This window comes from Mobula birostris, chromosome 24 (genome assembly GCF_030028105.1).
Source record: "Mobula birostris isolate sMobBir1 chromosome 24, sMobBir1.hap1, whole genome shotgun sequence".
NCBI classification, from domain to species: domain Eukaryota; kingdom Metazoa; phylum Chordata; class Chondrichthyes; order Myliobatiformes; family Myliobatidae; genus Mobula; species Mobula birostris.
Genome location: NC_092393.1, coordinates 28,703,584 through 28,716,335, shown reverse-complemented (window position 1 = coordinate 28,716,335; position 12,752 = coordinate 28,703,584). Strand labels below are relative to the sequence as shown.

The following is a 12,752-nucleotide window of genomic DNA, read 5'->3' as shown; positions in this document are numbered from 1 at the left end:
ATGTTTTTTTAAGGGATGTAGTAATGATGGGCTGATAAGTCCTTGTTCTGGTCCTGTAGGAAGTCTCTGCTTTTGCAAGTTAAGTAATATTTAAGCACTGACCAGATATACTTAATCCAAAATTGACAGTACTATATTTCAAGAATTACAGGGAAATGTTTCTTTTTAATCTGAGTTCTGGTTACAACTCAAAACAGTACATTATCAGAATGTGATCTTCTGAAACGTAAAGCTAACTCATTTTCTCACAAAACTTTATTCTGTTCCTTTCCTGAGAAGTGCATGGACTTGCAGTGGTAAAGTTATGAGTAAATTTTGAGACTTGTGTGGGAAAACTGAAGGCAGAGACAGCATTTGTGGAAGATTGAAGGAAATATTGAGCTTATTTGGTGTGCACCTGTTGCTTGAGGGAGTGAAGTGCCTTCTAGTGTGTAGGTCGCCTTGAAAACTGTTCTTTAACAAATTTTGTATCAACATTTAAACTCCATTTATTCCATCTCTAATTGCCAAAACAAGCTAACAGTGAGCACAACACTTTACAGTTACAGCAACCCATGCTCGGGTTTCAATTTCAGCCGCTGTGTGTAATATGTTCTCATCATGACCATATGGGTTTCCACTGTGCACTCCAGCTTCCCCCTGCATTCCAAAGACCTGCAGGCTAGGGTTAGCAAGTTTTGGGTGTGCTATATTGGCGCTGGAACTTCAACACTTGTGGGCTGCCCTCAGCACACTCTCAGACTCTGGATGTAAAACAATACATTTCACTGTTTTGATGTACTTGTGACAAATAAAGTGAATAAAAGCTCTTTTTTTTTCCCCCGTTTGAGGAACACTAAATGTGCAGGACAGACTGACAAATATACTGAAAGCATTCAAACTAAACCTTATTTGCACAATTACTGTCTGGTGAATTACTGCAAGCTCTGTGTTTGCCTCAAATATGAAATTCAAAGAATTTCATTTGGTGTGGAAATGGAAAGTTCTGTTGAATATAGTATACTGTTACATGCCCACAGTTTCGTTTTCATGGGAGTCCATAGTTTTGTTTACTGTGGGCGTCACATGTCCCCAGTTTCGTTTCTGTGAGCATTACCTTATGATGTATGCCGATGGTATAAAAGAAATGTGGATATTTTGCTGAGCAAGGAGTCAAAGGGAAGAGAGTGAAGATTGCAGGCTTGGAGCTATCGAGGAATAGCCCATGATCAAGAAGGGTAAAGTCTAATGCTTACCCAAACCCAAAGGATTGGGTTAATCAGCAGCACACTGTGCATTGTGGAGACATGTCTGTCCTTCGCATGATCCATGGGTGTGGATTTCATGACAGTCAGTTTGTAAAATTGCTCTTCGTGAATTTTGGAACAGTCTTCCTTGGCTGGGATCTTCGGTAACTGTTTCTTCGTTTGCTAGCCTTGGAATCTTTGGAATTCGTCGTGATCGCCTCATCGCTGCACTGTGAATCCATAAGTCTCTCACCTATTTCGTGAATTACTGGCACTCTCTGAACTGCCACTTTAAGACTGCTTGCTCAAGATCTGTTAAGAACGGGTTCTAAGTTTGACTGTAAGTGAGCTATAGACGCATAACACTTAACTTCTGTTTAAGAGTAGTTTATTTAATTTTCTGTTTTTGAGTAGATGTAAATAAATATAGTGGTTTTAATATTTAAACCCGACTCAATTTATCATCCCTTGCTGTTGGTACGTTACGAACTCGTAACCATACAGTGCCTCAAAAAAAATATTCAGCCCCCACAACTATTTTCACATCTTACACTCATTTTCTAAATTTAAAATACTGAAGTAGGATTTTTGAGCTAATTTGCAAAACATTGTGCATCATGTCAAATCAAAAGGAAAAATTCCAAAGCCTGTCAACAATTTACTAAAAAAAATTAAAATCCAAAGTTGAGGCTGGAAAAGTATTCATCCCCTTTGTAATTACTATGCTAACTTTCCTTAGATGCAATATTGAATTACCTTACCAACTAACCCAATTTGTTAATGCAGGAAGTTGGTGGGCCACTTGTTTTCAATGAATTCCTAAGAATAAATACCGCTCATTCTGTAAGGTCCAACAGTAGGGTAGATTTTCAACAGACCAAACCAAAATGAAGACAAAAGAGCATTCTAGACAAGTCAGGGAAATGTTAGAGGAGCACAAATCTGGGGACAGGGCTATCTCAAGGGTACTGAACATACCTCAGAGTTTAGTGCAGTCCAGTGGGGGGGGGGGGGTGAATATGAAACCATAGCCAAGGTTGGGCCACCCCTCTAAATTTAGTCACCAGAGAAAAATGCTGCTTCTAAGAGGTTACTGTAATGTCCATAGTTGCTCTGAGCGAGCTGCAGAAGTCATTGGCTACAAATGGAGATGAAGTTCATGACTTCACAATCTATGGAAGAGGATCTATATTTATGGAGGAATGGCAAGGAAGATGCCTTAGCTAACAAAAAAAAAACATATCCTTGCACGTCAAGACTTTACAAAGCATTCACTTAGAAGATACTGTGAAGATGTGGAAGAGCTCTTGTGGTCAGATAAGACAAAAGTGGAACTTTTTGGCCTCAACGTGGAGTAATCCAGTATTACACATCAGTCAGGTATGCCATCCCTACTGTAAAGTATGGTGGAGGTAGCCTCGTACTATGGGATGCTTTTTAGAAGCAGCAACCAGAAATCTAATTGGGATTGATGGGAAGATAAATGCTGCTAAATATGAAGAGGTCCTGGTTTAAAAACCTGCTAAGCTCATCCAGAAAGTTTAAACCAGGGAGGAAGTTGTCTTTCAACAGGACAATGACCCAAAGCACAATGCCAGAGCAACCATGGAGTGGCTTCAAATGAAGAAAATGTATCCTTGAGTGTCCCAGTCCGTCTTGACCTTAACCATTTCTGGCAAGACCTGAAGATTGCTATTCACTACTCCTCCCCAACTAACCTACCACAGCTTGAGCAATTTTGCAAGGAATGGGCAAATCTTGCTCTATCACATTTGTGCAAAGCTAATAAGGACTTATTCAAAAAGATTACTGGCTGTAATAGCTGTGAGAGGTGGCTCAACTATGTACTGAGCAAAAGGTGATGAATACTTTTGAACTGCTGGCATTTCAGTTCTTTAAGTTTTAGTTGTTCATGCTTTACAAGTTTCCCTTTTTTTAGGCTTTACCGTGGGGAGTGGGGGGGAAAGGGTATGTAATTCATAAATATAAATTATCAGTTAAATTGATCTGAATCCCTGGTTGTAATACTCATTTGTGTGAACAAAGGGTTGGGAGCTGAATACTTTTACAAGGCTCTTTAGTTTCCTTGAGGATGTGAAACTTGTCAATTTTTTTTTAACACAGTAAGTCAGACATATGGAAAGCATTATAAATGGTGAACTGTTCCAAATTCATAGACTGCGCAGTTCACAATTAGTTCGGGCATCCAAAGTCTGAAGCCTTTTTTCTGTAAAAAGCAAAAAATATTCTATCGCTCATTGCTTTGCTCTTTGTACAATTTGGGATATAATGCTTAAATGCCAGTGTGAACAAAGAATTTGTTGAGGCTGGAACATTGTATCCTTGTCTGTTGATTCAGGACATGTGGCAGTACAGGAAAATTGCTCTCAATTTATAAGTGAGTTGTCTATAAATCTAGAGATATCATTGCATTAGTAATTAGTATAGCAAGCTCATTGTTATCCTTTAACAGAAATTAAGAGTTTCTTTTGTAACCACCAATTAGATTACCCTATAAAACTTGAAGTGAATTTGATAGTTTACTTAGAATATAAAATTTTCTTTTCAAAAATTGTTATAGCCTTTTATTGGTAAGCAGTATCTTAGCTGAATGTGTTCAATGAAGGCACAGCAGTGGCTCGCTTCAATCAGACTTTCAGGAGGTTTGGTGTGTTCTACTAGACACTATCAAATTTCTGCTGATGTCCTGTGCACAGCATTCTGATTCATTGCATCACCGCGTGGTGCGGAGACTTCAAGGCACAGAACTGAAAGAGGCTGCAGAGGATTATAGACTCAGCCATGGAAAAAAAGTAGGAAAAACTGGTCAAATCATGACTATGAATTACAGAGGATATTATATCAAAGAAAATATTAATAATCTTCCTAAAAGCACAGCAAGCTGGAGGTCTAAGAACATCTAATATATCAGAGGACCAAAGCCCTTGTATGGTTCTCAGGCTTTTTCTTGTTTAAAATCCCTTAAACAAATTGCTTGTATTCTTTAGTGTTTACTGCATAATACATTTTTATTCTTAACCATCAAAGTAAATTTCTCTTTTCTCTAAGTATACTTGTAATTGGCTAATTTTGGGGGGTGGGTGGAGAGGTGTAATCCAGAATTATTCTGCTTTGGGCCTTAGAAACATAGAAAACCTACAGCATGACAGAGGCCCTTCGGCCCACAAAGCTGTGCCGTACATGTCCTTACCTTAGAATTACCAAAAGCCCTCTATTTTTCAAAGCTCCATGTACCTATCCAGGAGTCTCTCAAAAGACCCTATCGTCTCTGCCTTCACCACTGTTGCCGACAGCCATTCCACACACTCACCGCTCTCTGCATTTTAAAAAAAAAACACAACAACTTATCCCTCAAACAACAGGAATTCTGCAGATGCTGGAAATTCAAGCAACACACATCAAAGTTGCTGGTGAACGCAGCAGGCCAGGCAGCACCTCTAGGAAGAGGTACAGTTGATGTTTCAGGCCGAGACCCTTTGTCAGGACTAACTGAAGGAAGAGTTAGTAAGAGATTTGAGAGGGGGAAGGGGAGATCCAAAATGACAGGAGAAGACAGGAGGGGGAGGGATGGAGCCAAGAGCTGGACAGGTGATTGGCAAAGGGGATATGAGAGGATCATAGGACAGGAGGCCCATGGAGAAAGACTGGGGGGGGGGGGGGGGTTGGAATTTCTCCCTGGGCCTCCTGTCCCGTGATCCTCTCATATCCCCTTTGCCAATCACCTGGCCAGCTCTTGGCTCCATCCCTCCCCCTCCTGTCTTCTCCTATCATTTTGGATCTCCCCCTCCCACTTTCAAATCTCTTACTAACTCTTCCTTCAGTTAGTCCTGACAAAGAGTCTCGGCCTGAAATGTCGACTGCACCTCTTCCTACAGATGCTGCCTGGCCTGCTGCGTTCACCAGCAACTTTGATGTGTGTTGCAACAACTTATCCCTGACATCTCTATCTACTTCCAAGCACCTTAAAACTGTGCCCTCTCATGTTACCATTTCAGCCCTGGGAAAAGCCTCTGACTATCCATGTGATCAATGCCTCTCATCATCTTGTACACCTCTATCAAGTCACTTCTTATCCTCTGTCGCTCCAAGGAAAAAAGGCTGATTTCACTCAACCTATTCTCATAAGGCATGCTCCCCAATCCAGGCAACATCCTTGTAAATCTCCCCTGCACCCTATCTATGGTTTCCACATCCTTTCTGTAATGAGGTGACCAGAACTGAGCACAGTACTCCAAGTGGGGTCTGACCAGGGTCCTATATAGCTGCAGCATTATCTCTTAGCTCCTAAACTCAGTTCCACGATCGATGAAGGCCAATGCACCGTATACCTTCTTAACCACAGAGTCAACCTGCGCAGCAGCTTTGAGTATCCTATGGTCTCGGACCCCAAGATCCCTCTGATCCGCCACACAGTCAAGAGTCGTACATTAATTAATACTATACTCTTCCATCATATTTGACCTACCGAAATGAACCACTTCACACTTATCTGGGTTGAACTCCATCTGCCACTTCTCAGCCCAGTTTTGCATCCTATCAATGTCCCACTGTAACCTCTGACAGCCCTTGCTGAAATCTGTATACACTACATTTACTGCTCTACCTTTATCAATGTTCTTGGTCACTCAAAGAATTCAGTCAAGCTCATAAGGCACAACTTGCCTTTGACAAAGCCATGCTGACTATTCCTAATAGTATTATGTCTCTCAATGTTCATAAATCCTGCTTCTCTGGATCTTCATCAACTTACCAACCACTGAAGGAAGACTCACTGGTCTATAATTTCCTGGGCTACCTCTACACACTTCTTGAATAAGGGAACAACATCCACAACCCTCCACACCTCCGGAACCTCTCCCGTCCCCATTGATGATGCAAAGATCATTGCCAAAGGCTCAGCAATCTCCTCCCTCTCCTTCTACAGTAGCCTGGAGTACATCTTGTCCAGTCCCAGTGACTTATCCACCTTGATACTTTCCAAAAGCTCTAGCGCATCATCTTAATATCTACATGCTCAAGCTTTTCAGTCTGCTGTAAGTCATCCCTGCAATCGCCAAAATCCTTTACCATAGAGGATACTGGAGCAAAGTACTCATTAAGTAAGACCATAAGACAAAGGAGCAGAAGTCGACCATTCAGCCCATCGAGTCTGCTCCGCCATTTTATCCTGAGCTGATCCATTCTCCCATTTAGTCCCACTCCCCTGCCTTCTCACCATAACCTTTGATGCCCTGGCTACTCAGATACCTATCAATCTCTGCCTTAAAAACACCCAATGACTTGGCCTCCACTGCTGCCCGCGGCAACAAATTCCGTAGATTCACCACCCTCTGACTAAAAAAATTTCTTCGCATTTCTGTTCTGAATGGGTGCCCTTCAATCCTTAAGTCATGCTCTCTCGTACTAGACTCCCCCATCATGGGAAACAACTTTGCCCCATCCACTCTGTCCATGCCTTTCAACATTTGAAATGTTTCTATGAGGTCTCCCCTCATTCTTCTGAACTCCAAGGAATACAGTCCAAGAGCGGACAAACGTTTCTCATATGTTAACCCTCTCATTCCCGGAATCATTCTAGTGAATCTTCCCTGTACCCTCTCCAACGTCAGCACATCCTTTCGTAAATAAGGAGACCAAAACTGCCCACAGTACTCCAAGTGAGGTCTCACCAGCACCTTATACAGCCTCAACATCACATCCCTGCTCTCTACTCTATTCCTCCAGAAATGAATGCCAACATTGCATTCGCCACCTTCACTACTGACTCAACTTGGAGGTTAACTTTAAGGGTATCCTGTATGAGGACTCCCAAGTGCAGTTGCATCTCAGAACTTTGAATTCTTTCCCCATTTAAATAATAGTCTGCCCATTTATTTCTTCTGCCAAAGTGCATAACCATACTTTCCAACATTGTATTTCATTTGCCATTTCTTTGCCATTCTTCCAATCTATCCAAGTCTCTCTGCAGACTGTTGCCTCAGCACTACCACCTATCTTCGTATCGTCAGCAAACTTAGCCACAAAGCCATCTATTCCATAATTCAAATCGTTGATGTATAATGTAAAAAGAAGCGGCCCCAACACGGACCCCTGTGGAACACCACTGGTAACCGACAGCCGCCCAGAATAGGATCCCTTTAATTCCCACTGTTTCCTGCCAATCAGCCAACGCTCTATCCACGTATGTAACTTTCCCGTAATTCCATGGGTTCTTGTTAATTAGCCTCGTGTGGCACCTTGTCAAAGGCCTTCTGCAAATCCAAATAGGCAACATCCACTGCATCTCCCTTGTCTAACCTACTTGTAATTTCCTCAAAAAGTTGTAATAGATTTGTCAGGCAGGATTTTCCTTTAAGGAATCCATGCTGAGTTCTGCCTATCTTGTCATATGCCTCCAGGTGCTCTGTAGCCTTGTCCTTGATAATCGACTCCAACAACTTCCCAACCACTATGTCAAGCTAACAGGTCTATAATCTTTTTGCTTCCTTGCCCCCTTCTTAAATAGTGGAGTGACATTTGCAATCTTCCAGTCCTCCGGAACCATGCCAGAATCTATTGACTTTTGAAAGATCATTGCCAATACCTCCGCAATCTCCACAGCTACTTCCTTCAGAACACAAGGGTGCATTCCATCTGGTCTGGGAGATTTATCTACCTTTAGACTATTCAGCTTCCTGAGTACTTTCTCTGTCGCAATTGTGACTGTGCACACTTCTCTTTGTCACCCTTGAGTGTTCAGTATACTGCTGATGTCTTCCTCAGTGAAGACTGATGCAGAATACTCGTTCAGTTCCTCTGCCATCTCCTTATCTCCCATTACAATTTCTCCATCATTTTCTGTCGGTCCTATATCTACTCTCACCTGTCTTTTACTCGGAAAAAGTTTTTAGTATGCTCTTTGATATTATCTGCTAGCTTCCTTTCATAGCTAATCTTTTCCTTAATGACCACCTTAGTTTCCTTTTGTAAGCTTTTAAAAACTTCCCAGTCCTGCGTCTTCCCACTAATTTTTGCTTCCTTGTATGCTCTCTCCTTTGCTTTAACTTTGGCTTTGACTTCTCTTGTCAACCACGGTTGCATCCTTTTTCCATCCGAAAATTTCTTCTTTTTTGGAATATACCTGTCTTGCATCTTCCTCACTTCTTGCATAAACTCCAGCCACTGCTGCTCTGCCGTCCTTCCCGCCAATGTCCCTTTCCAGTCAACTTTGGCCAGTTCCTCTCCCATGCCACTGTAATTTCCTTTACTCCACTGAAATACCGACACATCGGATTTCGGCTTCTCTTTTTCAAATTTCACAGTGAACTCAATCATGTTACGATCACTGCCTCCTAAGGGTACCTCTGCTACCACTTCCGGTTCCATACACACTTTTCCACTGTCTCACTTGATTGGGCCCATCTTCTCATGTCTCATCCTCTTGCTCTTCACATTCTTGTAGAATGTATTGGGGGGTTTTCCTTTATCCTGTCCACCAAGGCTTTCTCATGGCCCCTTCTGTCTCTCCTAATTTCATTCTTAAGCTCCTTCCCGCTAGCCTTAATCTTCTAGCTCTCTAACATTGCCTAGTTCTTTTAAGCGTTTGTAAGCATTTCTTCGTGACTAGATTTACAACAGCCTTTGTACACCATGGTTCCTGTACTCTACCATCCTTTCCCTGTTTCATTGGAATGTACCTATCCAGAACTCCACACAAATATCCCCTGAACATTTGCCACATTTCTTCCATACATTTCCCTGAGAACATCTGTTCCCAATTTATACTTCCGAGTTCCTGCCTGATAGCCTCATAATTCCCCTTCAATTAAACACTTTACTAACTTGTCTGTTCCTATCCCTCTCCAATGCTATGGTAAAGGAGATAGAATTGTAATCACCATCTCCAAAATGCTCTCCCACTGAGAGATTTGACTCCTGACCAGGTTCATTTCCCAATACCAGATCAAGTACAGCCTCTCCTCTTGTAGGCTTATCTTCATATTGTGTCAAGAAATCTTCCTGAACACACCTAACAAACCACTCCATCTAAACCCCTTGTTCTAGGGAGATGCTAATCTATATTTGGGAAATCAAGATCTCCCACAACAACCCTGTTATTATTACACCTTTCCAGAATTTGTCTCCCTATCTGCTCGATGTCCATATTACTATTGGGTGGTCTATAATAAACACCCAGTAGTTATTCAGCCTTTCCTGTACCTAACTTCCACCCACAGAGACTCTGTAGGCAATCCCTCCATGACTTCCTCCTTTTCTGCAGCAGTGACACCATCTCTGATCAGCAGTGTCACGCCCCCACCTCTTTTGCCTCCCTCCCTGTCCTTTCTGAAACATCTAAAGCCTTGCACTCGAAGTAACCATTCCTGCCCCTGAGCCATCCAAGTCTCTGTAATGGCCACAACATTGTAGCTCTAAGCACTGATCCATGCTCTAAGCTCATCCACTTTGTTCATAATACTCCTTGCATTAAAATAGACATATCTCAAACCATCAGTCTGAGTGCTTCCTTCTCTATCACTTGCCTATCCTCCCTCTCGCACTGCCTCCAAGCTTTCTCTATTTGTGAGCCAACCGCCTCTTCCTCAGTCTCTTCAATTTGGTACTCAACCTCCAGCAATTCTAGTTTAGGGCCTTGGGATGATGCTGCTCATTGTATCATCTGGTTGTACCTCATCCTTGCTGTGGTTAGAGTTCATGAATGGGGCGAGGATATGGATAGACCAGAAACACAAATAACACAAACCAGTGTCTGTTTAATGCTCCCTACAATTGAATCTCACTCAGTGTGTCCCATTTCAAAATGCAAACTGCTTGATTTATGTCACTTGTGTCATGGCAATGTGGCTAAGTAGTCATCTTTTGAACCCTGAGAATATTCAGAATGTTCTAAAATAGCAAATTGACAAATAAAAACAAAAGACAGGGAAGGCAGAGTCGGTTGTGCAGTTGATGTGGAAGGAAATATTGAATCAGCATTTCATATTGAAATCCCCCTTTTACCCCCTCAGGTGCTGCTTGACCTACGTGTAATACAGTTAATTGAGATTTCCAGCATTTACGATTTTTTGACCTTCATTTGATGTCACATATCTCAAGATTGGAATGGCAATTGACTTTTCTGCTTAAATCAAATATAAAGCCTAGCAAGGCACAAAATGGTGCAGGAACTCAGCAGACCCGTCAGCATCTATGAAAAAGAGTACAGTCGACGTTTCGGGTCGAGACCCTTCAGCAGGACTGGAAAAAAAGAGATGAGTCAGTTGGAAGGTGAAGGGAGGGAGAAACACAAGATGATAGGTGAGAGGGGGAGGGGTGAAGTAGAGTTGGGAAGTTAATTGGTGAAAGAGATACAGGACTGGAGAAGGGGGAATCTATTAGAGGTCAGAAGGCCAAGGAAGAAGGAAAAGGGGGAGGAGCACCGGAAGGAGGTGATGGGCAGATGAGAAAAGGAGAGGGGGAGATTAGTGAAGGTGGGGGGGGGGGGGTTGTGCCATTACTGGAAGTATGAGAAATCAATGTTCATGCCATCAGGTTGGAGGCTACCCATAGAGAATATAAGGTGTTGCTCCTCTAACCTGAGTGTGGCCTCATTGTGACAATAGAGGAGGCCATGGATGGACATGTCGGAATAGGAAGTCGAATTAAAATGGGTGGCCACTGGTAGATTCAGCTTTTTCTGTGTAGATGCTCGACGAAGCCATCACCCAATCTACGTTGGGTCACACCAGGAGCACCTGATACAGTAGATAACCCCAAGAGACTCGCAGGTGAAGTGTCACCTCACCTGGAAGGACTGTTTGGCGCCCTAAATGGTAGTGAGAGAGGTGGTATAGCGGCAGATGTGGCATTTGTTCCACTTGCAAGGATAAGTGCCAGGAGGAAGATGTGGGGAGGGATGGAGGGACGAATGGACAAGGGTGTTGTTCAGGGAGCAATCCCAGTGGAAGCAGAAAATGGGGGAGAAATGCGTGCCTGGTGGGATCCCGTTAGAGGTGGCGGAAGTTATGGAAAATTATGTGCTGGGCACAGACGCTGGTGATGTGGTAGGTGAGGACAAGAGGAACCCTATCCCTGGTGGGGTTGTTGGAGGATGGGGTGAGGGCACGTGTGTGTGTGTGTGTGTGTGTGAAGTGGAAGAGATGCAGTTGAGGGCAGTGGTGGTAGAGGGAGGGAAGTCCCTTTCTTTGAAGGAGGAGGACATCTCCTTCCTTTTGGAATAGAAAGCCTCATCCTGAGAGCAGATTTGGAGATGGAGGAATTGAGAGAGTGGAATGGCATTTTTGCAGGTGACAGGTTTGGAAGAGGTATAGTCCAGGTAGCCATGAGAGTCAGTAGGTTTATAATAGACTTTAGTGGACAAGCTGTCTCCAGAGATGGAGAGATTGAGAAAGGAGAGGTAAAGCATAGCATTCCTTTTTTGATCATCAATTAAATAATGGAAATGTTTCAAAGAATATAACCAATTCTGTTTGGTTTGTCCCTCATCTGACGTGTCGAGAATTTGCATTGTTACTTGTATTGTTTTGGTAACTTGTAAATTAAGTACACTTGATGTACCCAAGACTGAAAGAGTATGTTTCAATGTAATCATAATGTAAATCATTACTAACTTTCAACTTTTTTTCTCTTCCAGATCGTGAAGATCAATCGATTCTTTGCACGTAAGCACATATTTTGAATATTATAAAATTGTTTGTTGTGTTGGCTTTTAACTTGGTAGTGGCCAAATGCTATGAAATAGCAGTCAAATTAAAATTTAAATTTGAACATTTTAAAATGTGCATGGAGTTTAACCAGCAATTATATACTTGCAAATATCTTTTAGCATATTCCATGAGGTGCTTTACCAACCCCAAATGTAAAATTTGATGACAGAACTGCTCTAATTTTCACCAGTGAGGTATCTGCAAGCTTAAGCACTTGAATCTAATTATTGTGTGAACTCTATTCTCAAATCACCACTCTTTAGGTAATAGGAATGCCTAAAAATTGAATGATTTAGTGCTCCCTTTTTCTGCCTTTGGACAATTACGTTTGTATTGTTTTCCAATGAACAGGGAAGTGTCCAGATTTAAGTTTATGACCTTCGTTGCAGGATCCACCATATATTATGCAAGAGGCCCACAGGCATGGTCCTGAACATTGGCAGGGTTTTCATTTGTGAACAACTGGCCCACAAAATTTTCAGTTGTGTAGAAGCAAGCCCCTGCTGTCCCTGTGAAGCCTACTTCTGATTGATAAGACCTCAGCCAGCACATGGGCATTTATTCTGGTTTATCTCCCTCAGCATGCTATACTTGAAGGCTTAGTCACCTTCTCTCTATTCCACATTGCTAAAGCAGAATTGCTCAGAATTGCTAAGTCCTAGGTGCCCTAGATTTAAAAAAAAATGCAGCTCATTCCCCTACCACTTCAAAGGTCATATGATGAGTTAGTAATTCCTATTTTGGGGGGTTGATGGTGACAGGTGGAAGACAGTATTGAACTATGATGATTAAATATGGA

The 12,752-nt window shown here is 42.3% G+C and overlaps 1 protein-coding gene across 8 annotated transcripts in view; it reads left to right on the top strand.

Annotated features, from left to right (window-relative positions):
- Positions 1-12,752, top strand: part of LOC140187280 (myosin-10) — a 166,509-nt gene that overhangs the window by 54,894 nt on the left and 98,863 nt on the right. For all 8 annotated transcript variants that reach the window (XM_072242430.1, XM_072242429.1, XM_072242428.1 and 5 more), the window contains exon 4: positions 11,881-11,908. In XM_072242430.1, the coding sequence (XP_072098531.1) occupies positions 11,881-11,908 (28 nt within the window). The remainder of the gene's footprint in view (positions 1-11,880; positions 11,909-12,752) is intronic.